Here is an 18,895-nt window from a genome sequence, read left to right on the forward strand (position 1 = left end):
AGAAAAGCACGTAAATCATTAAACAAATGTTTTTTATTGCAACACAGTACATATTTATCATTCTTTTAAAGCCATATCAGAGAAACAAGATACAAAGATATTTACAAATATCTTGTTGAGAATCTTTTAAAAGAGTTAAACACTCATCATTCGAGGTGCAATACTCATAGACATAAGTTCCTGAAACAACAGTTTGCATGCATATGGCATTCGCACCAAAGAAATCTGAAAAGAAAAAACAAACAGTAATTGGCAAAACTCTATCAAAGTGATGCCGCTTCTCTACCCCCAAAAAAGGTAAAGACGTGGCACTACAGATAATAAAAAAATGAGCAGGCTGAGAACACTCATCTTGCTACCTTGGCTTATGGTGGTTCTTTCTCCTAAAAGGCTTTGGTATTTTACCCCTTCTGCTAGACACAATTTATATTCACCCTCCTCAATTAAAAGGTTTAAGAAAAACTCATTGACTAAAATTCCTTGTATAAGTCCTTATTATTTCTAAAAGATGAACAGCTTAGAGAAATTGCCACATTAAATCTGGTATTTAGAAAAATCTAATTATCTTTTTCCTTGTTTAAAACTAGGAATCTGGGCCGGCCCGTGGCTCACTCGGGAGAGTGTGATGCTGATAACACCAAGACCACGGGTTCGGATCCCATATAGGGATGGCCGGTTAGCTCCTTGGGTGAGCATGGCACTGACAGCACCAAGTCAAGGGTTAAAATCCCCTTACCGGTCATCTTTTTAAAAAATATAAATAAATAAAACTAGGAATCTTACAGAGGTATCAAACTTGTGAAAATGCCAATCTGTTCCACCACAGTAAATATGCCTAGATGTTTATACCAACATGGTTATATCATAAACAAATATCAACTATCAATAAAGTCTGTACACACCTGGGTTTTATTGCGGCAGCCCCTGCATTCATACGTATGGGTCCTGGTGTTAGCAATCGCCATTATTCCACAAAGATTGCAAACGTGAACCTGATAGGGATCTGATGCCTCAAACAACCTTTCCCTTAAAAACTGGGCTGCTCCATGGGCAATCTGACAATCTCGCTCCATTTCTCCAAAACGCAGGCCACCATCACTGTTAATGGCAAAACAACAGGTTATTTTGTATTTTTTATTTTAAATACCATCTTGCCTAATGGCAAAGGTAAAGAATGATATTAGTAAAGGAGAACTAGGCTTTAATTCTTATACCTGGTGGAGAGAGAAGCCTGCCAACTATTTGATGTACTGGAAGGTCCCCAAATGAATTAGATTCTTAACTACAACATATAATTTTCCTCATAAAATATAATGAAGTACAGAGAGACTCATGCTATCATTTAACTTTTCAGAATTCAATTCTCTATACTCAAAAGTGAATAATAAAAAAGTCAATCCAAATAAAGCAGCTTCTCAACGAACGAGTTTCCAGGCAATCAAGCCTAAAATGATAGACTTGATTTTTGCACACTAGCAAAAGTAATTGAAAGAACTGATGAAAGATTACAGGTTTACCTAACACAAAAGTGAAAAGCATTGTTCAGATGGCCAGGCAAGCAGATAGTGACGGCCTCCTTAACATTTTTAATACACAAAATACAGAAAATAAAATTAATAGGTTTATAATATAACCAAAAAACAAAAAAAAAAATCATTAGTCAACTTTGGAGAATGCTTGACAACCAACTTGTTTTGAAAACTGATAGGAAAAAAATCAAACATTTATCCTGCCTTTACAATAGGAACTGCATCACCAGGAAACCAAACAGCTGAGGAAACAAAGTTTTAGAAGTAATCCAGCTAATTTATAAAGAAGGAATGATAAAAATTAGAATTGTATCAGTGTGCAATCCTTGTTTAGTTAAAGACTGCATTGATCACTAATAGCTGCTAAAATCACAGAACGGCGACCAGATATTGGAAATTTATAACACCACCTATGAAGTATTATTGCCAAAAAAACTCAAACCCTAAATCTCATCAAGCCTCTAGATCTAATTTACAAGATCTAGATTAGCAATTCACAAGGAAAACAGGAAGGCACAGCACTGGGATGCGATCAACAAAATCTAGACTGCAAGAAATCCTCAAGGACAAACAATCCAGTTTCTTCAACAAATAAATTGCAAGGGAAAAAAGATGGAGGGCAACCCATGGATTAAAAAAAAAAGGACTTGAGAGACATTAATAAGGTTTAATAAAACTAGTCATTTTACTGCTCCATTTAGGACATTCTTATGTAAAACTGCTTTTTCCCCCTTTCACGTGAGTAGAGAATACAACTGCTAGTAAAGTTTGGTTCCACTGCCTTGATTTGTGCTAAGGTGCTAGCTGTTTTAATCACTTTTGCACCATCAGTGCAAATGTCAACTCTGACATCTGCTGTGAAAGAAGTGAATAATATGTTGTCAGTATTATCACAAAAATAGTTTTGACCCTCAGGAGGTCCACAACCCACACTTTGAGAACCTTAGCTCTAAAAGATTAGGACCGTTAAACTGCTCTGCTCTCTGCTTCCACCATCTTGCAATGTGAGACTCCTGGGTTGCTGTTGCCACCACCAGATGAACTTTGGATTTGCCAACCTCAGAAACTCATTCTCTGGGAAGATTACTTTCAAAAAGGAATGAAAAGTCTTGACACTAATTTAGAGCATATTCTAACAGAGGATCTCCTGACCAGATAGCAGGAATCATGGGATTCAGTTACACAGGGTAAAGAGCTGAAGATTTCAATACATCTTAAGTCTGGACACTATCCAGAAGCCAAAGCTGCTACTGCTGCCCCAGGGGCAGTCTTGAGCATCATCTATTCCTGACTGTATCCTAAATATTTGTGTCTAGCTCTTCCTATAATTAGAAAGATTATTCCACTTTATTGTACCTATTGTTGTAACTGTGGTTCCAATGAAATTTCATGGAATGAATAAATAAATAAATAAATAGATAGATAGATAAACAAATAAATAAATAAATAAATAAATAAAAGATTAGGACCTTAAAAAAAAAAAAAACCTAACCACAGTACCTCATTAACATTATTGAATATCGAGTATTCAAAGTTCCCTGATTATTGCATAATTTTTTAATGGTTTGTTGGTTGTAATCAAAACACAAAGTCCAACCCTGACCCTGGAGTATATATCTTTTTAATATTCCGTGACAAAATGGAAGTTCTCATAAAGCACTTCTGCTGTATACTGAAGATGGCTGTCTTGAAGAAAAGTACTTGCGTGATTTTGAACTACTCACTCTTACCATGGCATATCTTTTTTATTTGAAAAACCAGCTGACACCAACTATGTTAACTTATTAATTCAGACTTTGATATTGGGCAGACAAAGAAATGAACAAGAAGAAATGAAAGAAAATGAACAAAGTGAGCTTTTCACTCCAAGGAAAACAATTTTTAAATACTTGTTAAAAAATGACTAAAAATTTGAGTTTTCAAGCAAAAATTAGGATTTCAGGAAACTTTTATTTACCACTATGGGCTTAATAGCTTCCTGATACTTAAATGCTTTTCTAATGACATCAATGATGGCTTTTTTTGTTTTGTTTTGTTTTAAAGATGACCAGTAAGGGGATCTTAACCCTTGATTTGGTGTTGTAAGCACCACACTCTCCCAAGTCAGCCACGGGCCGGCCCTAATGATGATATTAACAAACGTAATTTTTTTTTGTATAATAAAATGTGTCAACATTTGAAAATCTCCATAACTCAGTGAACTAATATTTTCCAAGTGACCGATTATGATGCAATAAAATTATGCATGTGTAAAGATACATTCAAAGTGCAAGATAAACCAATGAATTTTAACATAATAAATATAAATTCACTGACATGGTTTCAGATTCTACATTGCAACTAATCTTTAAGAAAACTACAGCTTGTCATTTTGGTGTAGTATCAAAGAATAATGTCCACAACTACCTGAAAAATCAGCCTTTCCCAACCACATATCTGTGTGAGGTCAGATCTTCATATGGAAGCCCATATGTTTAAATTGAAAAGTAAAATATTGCAATGGAACGAATGCAGAAGTAGATACAAGAATCCAGCTGTCTCCTACTAAGCCAGCTCACTAAAGAAATTTGCAAAAATGTAAACCAATGTCACTCTTGTCACTAAATTTACTCAGAAAATATATTTATTTTTCATTAAACATGTTATTTATGTTAATGTGTAATGGGTTTGTTAGTGTTTTTAAAATATATTAATAAACATTTAAAATCTCATTTTTAATTTATAATATGATAAATATCAATAAATACAACTCACTTCAACAAAAGCTCTTTGGGTTCATCCTGGGATCAAGAGATTTCAGAACCACTTTTAAAGAGCAAGGTATTTCAAAAAGTTTGTGGAAAAATAGCATTAAAAGCTAATATGAATCTTTCCATGAACTTTTTGAGTTACCCACATATATACTGAAATATTTACAGAAGAAATTATATGATGTCTGGGCTTTGCTTAATAATAGTGGGAGCGGGGAGATGGATGTAACAAGATTGGCTATGAGCTGATAACTGTTGGAGTGGGGTGACAGGCACATGGGTGTTCATTACACCACTGTCACTATTTTTGTATGTGTTTGACACTTTTCATAATAAAACGCTAATTAATAATAACAATGATGATGATGTAGCTCTCTTACCGAGATCGACCCTCCATGGGCTGTCTATTAAGGATCTGAATAGGACCCCTAGCACGAGAATGAATCTTATCATCCACCATATGCTTCAAACGCTGGTAATAAGTAGGACCAATAAAAATTTGTGATGTAATTTTTCGACCAGTGAACCCATTGTACAGGACCTGAAACAGACACATTTTGAAGCACAGACCTAAAAATATTAAACAAGTTCAAAGAATATATGTGCATATACAGTATAAAACAATTTATATAAAAATCAAAATAGAACCAATCTATAGTTTTAGCAGTCAAGAGTGTAGTTAGCTTGGGGTGGGGGTGAGAAGGTAGTGACTGGCAGGGGACCTCTAGGCCTAAAAGAGTTCTGGTAATTTTCTTTTCTAGATCTTGGTGCTGGTCATGCAGGTGTGTTCATTTTGTGAAAATTCAAGCTGTACATTTATGATTTGTGCACATATGTGAAGTGTGCATATACTTCAATAAAAGATTTTATTTTTTAAGAATAAATCAAACTACACAAATACAAAAAAGAATACACATATCATACTACTACTGTAAGAAAAATATACCTCATTTCCTCTGAGATGGTAACCATAATCAGATAAAAGATTAGAAATCTTCTGCACATTAACAGCATCATTAAATGGAGTGGCATCACCAATTTCACCCTTGTTAGCCGACACCTTTAAAAGAGAGTACTCTTTAAAATGCTGCTTCATTCTGTCTCTCCTTAGAAATCACATATCAATAAAAATATATTCAATAAAAAAAATTCTTCCTATAAAGGGGAAGATTTTGAAATTAAAATCTGTATGGAAAGCTGTGATATATTAAGGTTCATTTTATTATCTTACATAAAATATTTATAACAAATTTACCTAAAAAAGAAAATCTTAATTATAAGCCTTCAAATAGGAATCTATTCATAGGACTAGGTACAAAAAGAGTGAGACTTCCAAATACTTCTGATGGCTCAAGAAAAATAACAGTTTATTTTTATTTTTGGCAGCTGGCCAGTACAGGGACCCGAACCCTTGACCTTGGTATTATCAGCAACACACACTAACTGAGTGAGCTAACCGTGAGCTAATAGGCCAGCCCTAAAGGATTTTTGTATATTTTTGCTGCTAGCTGGTATGAGGATACAAACCTTTGCCCTTGATGTTACCAGCACCACACTGTAGCGACTGAACTAACAGGCTAGCAAAATAACATTTTAAAGCCCTAAACCCATGTGTTAGGCTACAGCCATTCTCCCTTAATAAGATACTTTAAAAATAGAAAAATCCTGCTAAAAGATGCATGCATAGCTGATAATACAGCTATAAAATTAAGTTCACACTGAACCAGCCACCAATGAATTAACTCCTCATCTATAGAAAAGAACCAGTCAAAAGGATAACCATCTACGTACATAGAGAGTGGACGTAGTACATTTTACAAAACTTCTGACTTGGCCACAACTTTACAAATTTCTATTTTAAAGGGGGGAGGGAGGCAGAATTATTCAAATCTGAAAGCAGGAAAATAAGTATCATACTAGCTCCTTACAAACTACCCTGGCTCAAATATGAGAGAAATTACCTATCAGCATTTTAGAAGAAACACAGTTTGAAACCTACATTTTTTAAGAAAATCTTTTACCTTCCCTTGAAGACATTCAATCAAGTGACCAATAGTCATACGAGAGGGGATGGCATGGGGATTTATGATGATATCAGGGGTGATACCTTCACAGGTAAAAGGCATATCCTATAAAGAAAAATTTAAAAAGAGACTTTAAAATACTTACATCTCTTACTCTTATCTACAAAACTAGAACTGACGCCCCCCCACCCCATACACTTTTTGTATGTCCTAAATTCTGTTCAGCATGGTATGTTCATATAATTATTCAACACTAAAGTTAAAAAGTCAAGTCTTTACCATCTTTGGGCTCTTAAAGCAAATTTTGTTTAATAAAATGTTCAACTTTGGGTTAGGAGTGAGGGAAATCAAAGACACCTACCTCTTGTCTATACTGAATACCACAGGTGCCCTTTTGACCATGTCGACTAGCAAATTTGTCTCCAATCTGTGGAATTCTAACAGAGCGTACCTGAATCCATACAAAGATGGATTAGTTAGGTGGATTTGGTTTACTTTCTAAAACGAGCTACATGGTCAAAGCTATACTCACCCTTATTTTGCAAAATTTATATCCTTCCTGGTTGAGAGTTACCATAACCTGATCCACAATGCCCGTCTCACTAGTTCTGAGAAAAGTGCTACAATCTCTCTTGGTATAGCGTCTGTTAGTGCTCTCCAATTCATCTTCATTTTCAGGCAAGGTGACTGTTTTGCCAATAATAACATCATCTCCTGATACACGAACCCCTGGAGCTATCAAACCATCATCATCCAGCTTGTCATAAATGGCATGCCTCATACCTGTGAGGAAACAGACATGGAATTTTCTGAAACAATACTACCATATAAAAAAGTATTTAAAATGTTACATAATCCCCAACAAAGATTAAAAACCATGTACATGAATCAGTTCCAAGTGACAGAGAAGTTCATAAGAATGTCTAACATCACAAATCATGTTTAGTAATAACCTAATTCCCTTATTCCAAAGATTACAAACTATTCTGAACTCGGCAATATCACAGTCTAAGGAGAAAAAGTCTATAAAGAAAAAGAATACTGGGACTGGCTGGTTAGATCACTCAGCTAGAATGTGGTGCTAACACCAAGGTCAAGGCTTCAGATCCCCTTACCAGCCAGCTGTCAAAAAGAAAAGAAAAAAAGAATATTGGACTGAGCAATGAAAACCAGACTCTTCCACGACAGACATTTGCTGAGTAATTCTGGATAAGTGTGTTGCCATCTTCTAATCTCTGTATTACATGAGAAAGAATATCTATGCCCTCTGCACACAGCCTCCCCACAAAGAAATTGTAAATTTTATCTTATGAAATGTTAACTCCACTGGACATCAATTCACTACTACATAGAAACACCCAATGGAAATGGAGTAACAGGAAGATATCTAAGGAAATAAAACATATCTCACATTATGCAATGCTATTAGGAGTCAAAATTGTAGCAGAGATATACCCCATTTCCCTGGAACATCTCAGCCACCCCACTGTACATGTAGTTTTTAAATGTCTGTGTAAAATAAATAACTAGGAAGCAAGTTTGAGTTTTCTAGAAGAAACAACAAATGCTAGGTACCCTCTCATTATTTATTTTTTAGCAAGAGAAAGGACAGATTTTAATCACATACGTACACAAGGGAGTTCACAAAGAAATGTGACTCCTCGATTTATTTTTTAAATGTCTACAAATATTGTGTCTGAACAAATATGATCACACCACAATCTGGGGGTGGGAGAGATTTCCCATGCAAATATATAAACTGAAGGACAAGTATACACACAGCACAAGTGAGAATGGGGCTTTGAGGTAAGTCCCATGAAGTTATATGACCTCTCTGATTTCCTAATTTCCTCCTCAATGCAGGACCGACCAGGAGGGACAGTCTATAACAAGCCCACTCCTAGGTGCAAAGACTTTGGCAAATACATGTATTTTCTTAAATGTGAGCTACAAGAATGACATGAAAACATACTCCCCATACCAGGGGGGTTGGAGGGGGACAGACAGGGGAACACAACCCAGCAAAATTACTGAAGAAAACCACAGTAAGTCAACTTTGAATTCCACAATTTAAACATCAGTGTCACTTACCCTGACAAGTTTCACGCGTAGGCTTCTCAAAAACTTCTTCTTGATCAAATCCTTTTTTAGACTCCTGTTCTTTGTATGAGCGATAGAAAACAGACCTAAAAACACATGGTTCTAAAGGTAATTTCTGTTTTCTTTTAACAGAAGAGCTTAGAATATATTAACAATTTTTCATTTAATTGATATTTGGGAGACAATTTAAACCATGAGTCTGGGAAACAGTAACTATATTAAGGATCAAAGTTAAATCCTATCACATGGGCTACACATGAAGTATATGACCCATAACCTTAACCACCTAGGTGAGAACAAGGTCACTGCGTCCAGCCTCCGACCCAATACTGGAATACCTTCCATAACCCTGAGAGATGGTCACTCAGGATCTGCCCGAACATTTCCAGTGAGAAATTTTTATTTTTATCTAAAATGTCCACCCTCTAGTCCCATACTATCCTTTGATATTACACAGAAAAAAAAAATCCATACCCTCCTGCAAATTCCAAGTTTAAAAAAAAAAATCTTTGTGTGTCATGAATTTGATATCTGCACCACTAAAGCAATCAAACTGAAGCACAATAGAAAAAAGTATGAAAAGCAAACATACCATAATTTTAACAGTAGTTATTTATGGCTTGTAAGTTTATTTTTATTTCTTCTTTAGATGTTTCTATATTATCTAAATGCAAATGTGTATCTGCTTACAAGAAAAAGGTTCAAAATATTAACATCTGAAAATCCTGAGAGATACAAAAATTAGAGTCTTCAGTTGTTTGTGACCATCAACCAGGTCTTCTTGTGCCTTCTGGAATAGGAAACAATCAAACCTATCTTTAAGATTCAACTTTTTTTGATTAAAAAAATAATATTTCCACTGTATCTGTGTTTTGAAAAATTTATAGAAAGCAGACTGTAGTGGATTGAATTATGTCCCCCCAAAACTCATTGAAGCTTGAATTGTGTCCCCCAAGTTTTATGTATTAGAAACTTAGCCTCCACTGTGACTGTTAAGAAGGTGGGAAATCCTATTATGGTAGCTGAAAGGTGGAGCCTTGAAGATGTGATTGGATTGTAGGACCATGCAGTAGTGGGTGGATTAAAAATGGTGGTGGGGGGCGTGGCTCTGAGGGTTTTAAAAGGAGAAGAGAGTCTGTCGTCTCTCTCTGCTTCCACCACCTTGCAATGTGAGACCCCTGGGTCACTGTCGCCACCACCAGATAGATTTTGGACTTCTCAGCCTCAGAAACTGAAAGCAATAAATTTCATTTTCTTTATAAATCACCCAGTTCCAAGTATTTTGTTATAAGCAACACAAAACGGACTAATACACTGACCTGAAAAAGCCTCGGTCTACAGCTGAGCGATTCATGATAACAGAGTCTTCTTGATTATATCCAGTGTATGATGCAATGGCCACAATTGAGTTGATACCTGCAGTGAATTTAAGAACACACATTGAAGCATCATCTGGGAAACAAAAAAACCCAAAAAACAAAAAACTGCCCTTTCTTTTAAATCATTTTATTTAATCATATTTGCCATAAATGTTTTTATCATGGTAACTGTCAGTGTCTAGTCCTCCTGGAATAGCACTCTAGGAGGCAGCTATTGTGATGGCTAAATGTTTCATGCAAGCAAATCTTAAGACTAGTCATTCCCAATTCTTACAATCATGATTATACATACGAGTCACCTCATATTTATAAAGTGCCTCCCCAAACCAAGTTTCATGATCCTCATACCAACCCTGTGCCATAACATGATAAGCATTATTATTCTCATGAATCAGGAACTAATTAAATAATTTAGTCATGACCCCAAAATTAATAAGAAATGGGCTCAAGCCCCAGCTCCTTGTCTCCTGATTTCTAGTTTGAGGTTTGAACCTGGTACTACCTACCCTATTGTTCTTTCCAGTGCTATTCTGTTCCTAGATTCTCTCCCTATGCCACCAAAAAAGGGGCTTTATCTTTCCCTGCCACAATGTAATTCTTTGTTGCCGCTGCTAAAACTACTTTTAATAAGACCATAAAGAAAGTAACAAGTATTACACAACAACAACAAAAAAATGAAAACATACTCTAAAATAGTAAATTGTAATATAAGAAATAATAGTTGAATGTGAGTGGAGTTTCAATGAACATAATTCACATATATGTAAATCATCAGATTTTCCAAGACTTAAAATACACTCAACTCTAAAGCTACTGTTAACATACTATCTTAACTTAAATAGTTCAAATTTGGAATAAAAATTATGACTACAGAATACAATGGAAACAAAATCTGCATGATTGAATATTTTGGTTGTCTAAAATCTGAATAAACAGGAATTTATATTTGCCTCCTTAAAGGTAAATTCAACTTATAAAAAACAACCTACCCATCATGAGAACACACACCATTCATTTACTCCTTTATGTGTACAGTGGAGGTGCAACAGTTCCAATAAGTAGAGAGGTGCAGGTAAGGGGTGGCCATGACTACAAATAGTAATTACCTACTGGGAAATTGGGGCTCAGAATTTGGTCAATGTGGTTGGCATGTTAGGCAGGGCCAGCGCCAAGAATTCAACCAGCCTGGCCAGAAAATTGATTACTTCAATATATGGAGTAAATAAGTAAATATACTGAGGACAAAGTGAGCCAGATTTCTCACTATTAGAGAATGGAGTTCTACAATAAACACTATGGTCTTGGGTTGAGATGGGAGATATTGTTGTAAACTCATGGTTAATACATACAAACAGAGACAGGTGTCTGTGTAAATGTACATACATATACTTTCTAGCAATGTCAGCTGAAAGGACTTACAAATGACAACATTCTAATAGCAATGGCACACCTAGCACCCAGATTTCGGTTTCTAAATACTATCCACTAAATACTAAATACTTCTCCACTAAAATGAGAAATGTCTGAGTCCAGGTTTAGAAGGGGAAAAGCACAAGATGAGGCAAAATGTATGGAATTGCTTAAAGAATGATGAGGACCTATCCGGAGTTGTCTTGAAGGTGCTCCCACTGTCCAAATGTGGCATAATTTGAGCATCAAAACGAAAGGAATGATGGAATTAGAAAATCACCATTTGGCAACAATCGTCAACACTAAAATGAATGGCTGAAAGTTTGACAAAGAACAGGATATTTACAACATCTCAAACTATCTCATTAATACATATTACTTACTAATAAATATAAAATACTTTTATAATTAACAAGTAATCACATGATAAAAGTTAAAATCACTAGCAATGGGACAAATAGACAGCATCTTCCTCCTGATATGATGCACTGAAAACACAGCATCATGTCTAAGCTAGTCCTGCCAAAAATTTATAACCTGAATATCATCATGAGGAAACAACAAACCCAAAATCTGAAATATGAATAAAAACCCAAACCCAAATTGAGAGACAATGCACGAAGTAATCTACCTGGACTCTTCAAAAATGTCAAAATCATGAGAGACAAGGAAAGACTGAGAAACTGTTCCAGGTTGAGAAGAACATGCACTAAAACAACATGCAACTAAATGCAATGCACAATCCTAAATTAGATCTTAGACCCAATATGGACATCATTAGGACAAGCGGCAAAATATGAATTGGGGACTGTTGACTAGATGGGTATCAATGTTAACCTGATTTTGATACTTGTACTATAGAAAATGTCCTTGTTTTTAGGAAACACACACTGAAAAACTAAAGACTGATGTAGTTTAAGACCTGCCACTTACCGTCTCAGGGTTCAGGGAGAGAATGATAAGGCAAATATAGGAAAATGTTAACTAGGAAATCGGGATAAAGAGAATACAGAAATTTTTTGTACTAGTCTTAAAACTTCTATATACTTTTTTATGAAATACTCTCAAAATAAAAGTTTTTAAAAGATACGCTGAAGAAGAAATGAATAATAGCAGTGAAAGGCATGCAGTCCCTACCAGCCATGCCTCTCCACTTCACATCAGTATCAAAACAAGGAACATTTTCTTTCAAATCCAATCCTTCACTATATTTTCTTCTCTAGCCGTAAAGACACTGTATTATCTAACTTTTGAAGAAAACACAGCACTGCAGCATAGCCCAAAAATATAAGCATACTGTAGACAATCTAACAGATTTTGTTTTTCTGGACAAGAGTAACCCCTTGTGGAAGATTTTGAAAAGAAGTCATTTTAACATATGAGAATTTGCTATAAAAATGTTAGAGCCTGAAGGCCAGCCCATGGCTCACTTGGGAGAGTGTGGTGCTGATAACACCAAGGCCGCAGGTTCAGATCCCTATATAGGGATGGCCGGCTAGCTCACTTGGGACAGCGTGGTGCTGACAACACCAAGTCAAGGGTTAAGATCCCCTTACCGGTCATCTTTAAAAAAAAAAAAAAAAATGTTAGGGCCTGTATTACAGTTTATAATATAGAGCCATTAAAGACAAACTTTACTAATAAAATAAATAATAAATGCTACCCCCATTCAAAGCCAAAATTCTGTTAATATAATGAGACAATAATAGTGTCAAAGAAAAATAGTTGCCTTTAATATTCAACCCTCGCATTACTTCAGACTTCTCTGTGCAATTCTACCCCACTGTGTACTCTACTTGAGAATCTCCTCCAAGTTCCTGATTCCCTCATCAGCTGCTTCTCAAATCTCCTCTCCTCATTTGTCTTCCTACTGCCCAAAGTTCTACCTCTGGTCCTTTTCTCATTCTGAATTTGCCCTAGGCAATTTCATAGTAATTTATAATTATCAATAATATATTTTAAAAACTTCACGTATAGACTTGACCTTCTTCAAATCATATTTGCAATTCACTGTTGGAAGATAACTTCTTAGTGTGCTGGCAGAAACTCAAAACCAACATATCCCAAACAGAATTTATTATTTTATCTCTAAAACCTCTACTTCCTTCTAACATGCTCCCAATCTAATCAACAGCACCTGTCTCACCTCAATCACCAAAGCCACAAACACCAACATTTTCAATTCCTCTCTTTCCTGCTGTCATCGTTCCACATCCATCCAGTCTCCAAGTCCCATCAAGTGCTTTTCAAAAGATGTCTCACTCACCATTCTTTTTAATCTCTTTAGGACCTTACCATTTCATACTTAGACAACTACAAAAACCTCTAAATTATCTCCCTGCTAAAAAGTACTGGATACTAATCTACCCCTTACGCTCTTGTCAGAATGATATTCCTAAAACAAATTTCTAATTGTGTTACTTCCCTGCTCAAAAAGGTTGGATGGGTCTTCTTCATTCTCAAAATAAAATCCAACCTGTTCAGGCTCTCTCAACACAATGAGTCCAAGCTTCACTCCCATTTATTTACACTCCAGCCACACTCAACTGACATGACTACTGACTGGTCCCTTATCTCACACCCATCTCTCAAATCCAATACTCCTTCACCAACTTTACTCCAGTCTAAAATTCCACTTCCTCCATGAAACTGGCTCTAGACTTCTAATAGGAATCAATCATTTCCATGAGTCTGTACCTCCAAAGGACTTTGTACCTCCATCATAACACTTTCCACATACCCACCTTTTCATTATGTTCATATTTTGCACATTACAAATTTCATGAGAATAGGCACTGTGTTATATGCATTTTTTAACCCTCCCAAGCACCCAGAAAAGTGCGTTAAGCCTGGCAGGATCCTAAAAAATGCAGAACAAAACTGAACATACCTGCTGGCAGCTCTCTAAATCGTAGATATTCCATAGACCGTGTAGTTACAAGTGGTTTTTGAGGATAATAGAGAACATGGGCCAATGTGTCCATACGAACATGGAAGTTGGTGATATAAACTCCCATAGCCTGCTTACCCATAGCAGACTGGTATGTGTTTCTAGGGGACTACAGGTAGATATGAAAAGCAAAATAAATGAAAATTTAGTATCTCTATAGGAAAAGACTCTGGCCATAAATCAGAAATATGAATGATAAAGTTCCTGAGCTTTTCTGAAAGGTAAGTGATAATAACTACTTAGAATACTCAGTTACATCTCTTAACAATGAAACAAAACAACAAGCACACTGAATGCTGATTCTGTAAGAGTTCATAGCCTTTTCATTAAAAGGCTTTTCTCTTAGGAAATAATTACAGACTAACATCTAATGTTCGTTATTTCCCCCAATTCTTCAGAAACCAGAAGACAGTTAAGTGCTACCAACCTGGTTATGATCAGGAAAGGGAATAATAGATGCACAGACACCAAGGATCATTGAAGGATGAATCTCACAGTGTGTATAAGTAGAACAATAAGCTACTTCTTTCTCTTGTAAATCATCTGGAGTCATTGCAAGCATCACTGTTTCTTCTTCTAGGGTATCAATATATTCTACTACCCCACTGGCCACAAGATCCTGCCAACTAAAAAGAATTCACTCAATTTACTTATTTCTTGAAATATTTTCACCAACTAGGCCTAGATAAATAAAAAGTATTCCTATATTTATATGTACTTATATGGAAAGAGTTCCAACAGATATATAAATGTTAACGGTGAAAAAAGGAAGTTACTCAACAATACTATAAAGTATAATCCCATAACTATTATTAGTTTGTTTTGCTTCGTTTTAAAGAAACTACTTGTGGAGGTGGCAGGGGGAGGGAATGGGGTGAGTATATAAATACACAGAATGTGGTCTGGTAGAATATATGCCCAACTGTTATCAGTAATTATTTGTGAAGAGGAGAGCATGAATTTGGGCCTTTTACATTTTTTATTATACATACTGTTTGAATTTTTTTTACAATAAAAATATATACATTTATACATGACTAAAAATAAGTTTTTAAAGCAGGTTCATCTCTTCATTAGATTTCTTTATTATTATTATTTGTATTATATATACTTGTTATATATATTATATTTATATTATATAGGTTATTTCTTATTATTACTAGAGTAACATATCAAAAAGACTTTTATGCTTAAACAAAATCCTGCAAGTCCCTTGCTTGATAACAGAAGTTAAGAAAAACAAATGTGACTGCTAATGGTACAAGTTTATTTTTTAGGGCAATGAAAATATTCTGGAATTAGATGCTGGTGATGGTTGCACAACTCCATAAATATACTATAAACCCATGAATTACACACTTTTTTAAATGGTTAATTTTATGGCATGTAAATTCTATCTCAATTTTTTTAATGAACACATTTTTCTCACTGCATGTTTTTACCTATAGTTGTTATATTCTCTCTCTTTCAGTTGGTCAATATGTCTCTTCTTCAAAAGTAGCTTTTGCTTTTCCACAATGAGAAGTGGTCTACAAATACGGCCTGCATCTGTATAGATCCGAATCTCCCTCTCTCGAATATCTCTGATCATAGAAACCTATATATAAAAAAAAAAAAACAGTCTCAAGAACTTTTCTTTTCTCTCTATCAAGACTTAGATAAAAACACTGTGAAACTCCTACTAAATTTCTAGAGCAAACAATTTTCAAATAAAATGGACAAATCTTAGTTTACCATTATTCAATATATTAAAAACTTAGATATAATTTTAAATTTTAAAGAGGAAAAAATATAACCTTGGTAGTTATAAGCTGAAAACAACACCTAGTAATAATGTTGTGAAAGTTAATGTAAAATGAAGAAAATATTTTTCAGTACCACAAACACTAGTATGACAACTTCTTATTTTGGCTCTTTGCTAATTACATATACTTGACCCTGTAGCCTTTCAATAACCAGCCCTATATCACTCGGCCTTAACCATACATTGCCAGTCATAAGCCTGACTGTTTAGCTAAACAATATAGTAGCTACTAGCCACATGTGACTATTGAGCACTTGAAATGTGGCCATTCTGAAATGAGATGTGCTGTTAAGTATAAATTACACAACAGATTTGAAAGATAGTACCCCCCAAAAAAAGTAAAATAGCTCATTAACAATTTTATATTGATAATATGTTGAAATTGTAATATTCTAGATGTATCGAGCCAAATAAAATATTTTATTAAAATTACTTCCAATTGTTTTTTTACTTTTTTAATGTGACTATTAAAATTTTTTAAATTGCATATGTGGCTCACATTATATTTCTATTAGACAGTGCTTGTCTAGAAAATGTATTCCTAGAAATTTGGGGGCAAATTTGCAATAAAGAACATAAGAATTATTAAAAGCACTGCAAAATCTGAAGAACTTATATATAAAGAAATAAGTCATTAAGTTCTGGTGCTCTAGGGAGACTATAGCTAATAATAGTGTATCACATATTTCAAAATAGTTAGAAAAGATCTTGATCATTATCAACACAAAGAAATGATAAGTGTTTAGGTGATAGATATGCTAACTACCCAAAAGGGATTATTACACAATATATGCATTTTGAAACAACACACTGTACCCCATAAACATGTAGAATTAAAAATAAATTTTTTAAATATATTTTATAAAGGAAAAATAAAGTTAAAAAAAATAGAAAGAAGTCAAAAAGGAAACAAATAAGAATTTCCAGTGAATTATTTTGATCTAATATATAATCTTGGATGTCAATTAAAAAATGAATTGCCAATGAGTTGGGAAACTGAAAAATAGATTGGTATTTCCCCCCCAAAAGTACTTTTGAAAAGTGAAATCACATCTGGATCCTTTTACTACAGAAAGAATTGGGTTTATCTAAGAAAGGAAAAGATTAGGGTTACTCAGTATAAAAACCATGGTAAATCACAAAAGCTTGATCAAAAACATCAAGTTCTTCTCCAAAAATAAAGCATCAAAAGCCAAGAAACAGAAAATGTTCCATGTTCATAGCCCACTTCCTATCCTTAGCAACATGAGGCAGTCTGGCCAGTTAGCTCACTTGGTTATAGCATGGTGCTGACAACACCAAGGTCAAGGGTTCGGATCCCCTTACTGATCAGCCACCAAAAAAGAAGAAAGCAAAGTAAGAAGAATCACAGTCTGTGAGCAAAAATACCATGACTGGCATTCTAAATTGCAAGAAAAGATACTACCTTCAAATGCACTCCCTTGAATTCTTAGAGGACTAACATTCCTGATAAAATTTAGCTCTACTGTCTTAACAGGAGGATATAAATTGAGCTGTGCCCCCTCAAAGGCCAGATAGTATATTGAGTTCCAAAGGAAACAGGTGTTCTTTAGTAGGTCTAGAGAGAACTACTGATAGGAAACCCTACCTAACAGGTCCAACAAGTTAGAAATGGGTAAATGTACACCTCTGGTTATTAGAAAATATGAATGAAAAGAAAGAGTTCCAGACATCTGAAAAATATACACAATTCTCCCACTTACAGGCTTCCAACATCACTCTCCAACAGATTAAAATGCCTACTCCAAAGACACAGGGTCCACAAACACTGAATGCCTATTATATATAAGACACTATGCTCAGAGCTGAAAATACAAAGTCAAATTAAGACGTATTCCCTGCCTCTAAGGAGCTAACAGTATAGTGAGCGAGGTAGACAAATAAATCAATAATTACTGTGTGGTATAAGAATTCTGTCAGTGGTATTTAAGTAAAATATGCTATATATAGTCACAGAGATCTAAATCGGAGGGGTTGGCAAAGGGCCTGAAAGCCAAATCTGTTCTCACTCACCACCTGTTTTTGTAAATAAATTTTTTTGGTTTATCTATTATCTATGGCTGCTTCTCATTACAACAGCAGAGTTAAATACACAACAGACACTGCATGGTGGGCAAAGCCTAAAATATTTAATATCTGTCCCTTTACAGGAAGAGTTGACCAATCTCTCATCTAAATCAAACTAGGCAGTCAGGTAAGGTGTCTTGAAAGACAATTAATATAAATTTTTCAGAATAAGTGAGATTTAACCAAAAAACTAATAAGCACCCTTCTCCCTATTCCTCGTTTTTGGGGAGGCATAGTGGGCAGGGAGTTCAAACATTCCAGGTTGAGGGCATGAGCCCATGGAAAGGTATGGAGGCCTAAAACAGAAAGAAGAATTTAATTTTACCCTAGAAAACACAGAAAAGCTAAAAAAGACTCTCAGCAGAAAAACACAGTCAACAGTAATTATTAACAAATTTCTCAATCACAAAAACTGCAGCAATTTTTGTTCTTGGGCTTTCTCTTAACCTTGCCTTCCTCAAGTGAAGCATTCTGTTCCTACCTTCAAGCTGTAAATAAGCCAGGGTCAAAACCCCTGGCCTGCCTGCTAGAGAGGGACTGGAGCAACCAAACTCTCTACTTTGCTTTGCTAGGTATAAAGGAGGCCAGTTACTGGCTAAGGGGTGTTAGTTTCCCTCCAAATCCACTTTCACCTAGATAGGCCTCAAAGTATATTTGGGGAAATCGAAAGCCTTAGCCATATCCTTCAAACAGCATACTAAAAACCCTTTTTTGGGGAATAATAAAGATCACAGTATATTTTAGTGATTAAAAAAAATCCATCATTAGCTCAGTTGGTTAGAGCATGGTGTTATAACACCAAGGCCAAGGGTTCAGATCCCTGTACCAGCCAGACCCCCCCCCCCCCCCCCAAAAAACCCC

At 35.2% G+C, this 18,895-nt stretch overlaps 1 protein-coding gene across 1 annotated transcript in view; it reads right to left on the reverse strand.

The window, feature by feature from the left end:
- Positions 1-15: 15 nt before the first annotated feature.
- POLR2B (polymerase (RNA) II (DNA directed) polypeptide B, 140kDa) overlaps positions 16-18,895 on the reverse strand; it is a 49,102-nt gene continuing 30,222 nt past the window's right edge. The window contains exons 14-25 of the mRNA XM_008577868.1: positions 15,585-15,739; positions 14,570-14,768; positions 14,083-14,251; positions 9,723-9,819; positions 8,395-8,489; positions 6,836-7,086; positions 6,665-6,754; positions 6,301-6,408; positions 5,226-5,339; positions 4,660-4,820; positions 903-1,098; positions 16-225 (exon numbers count right to left, since the gene is read on the reverse strand). Coding sequence (XP_008576090.1) covers positions 136-225; positions 903-1,098; positions 4,660-4,820; positions 5,226-5,339; positions 6,301-6,408; positions 6,665-6,754; positions 6,836-7,086; positions 8,395-8,489; positions 9,723-9,819; positions 14,083-14,251; positions 14,570-14,768; positions 15,585-15,739 — 1,725 coding nt within the window. The 3' untranslated portion in view covers positions 16-135. The remainder of the gene's footprint in view (positions 226-902; positions 1,099-4,659; positions 4,821-5,225; positions 5,340-6,300; positions 6,409-6,664; positions 6,755-6,835; positions 7,087-8,394; positions 8,490-9,722; positions 9,820-14,082; positions 14,252-14,569; positions 14,769-15,584; positions 15,740-18,895) is intronic.

Source organism: Galeopterus variegatus, unplaced genomic scaffold, assembly GCF_000696425.1.
Source record: "Galeopterus variegatus unplaced genomic scaffold, G_variegatus-3.0.2 Scaffold1594, whole genome shotgun sequence".
Taxonomy (NCBI): Eukaryota; Metazoa; Chordata; class Mammalia; order Dermoptera; family Cynocephalidae; genus Galeopterus; species Galeopterus variegatus.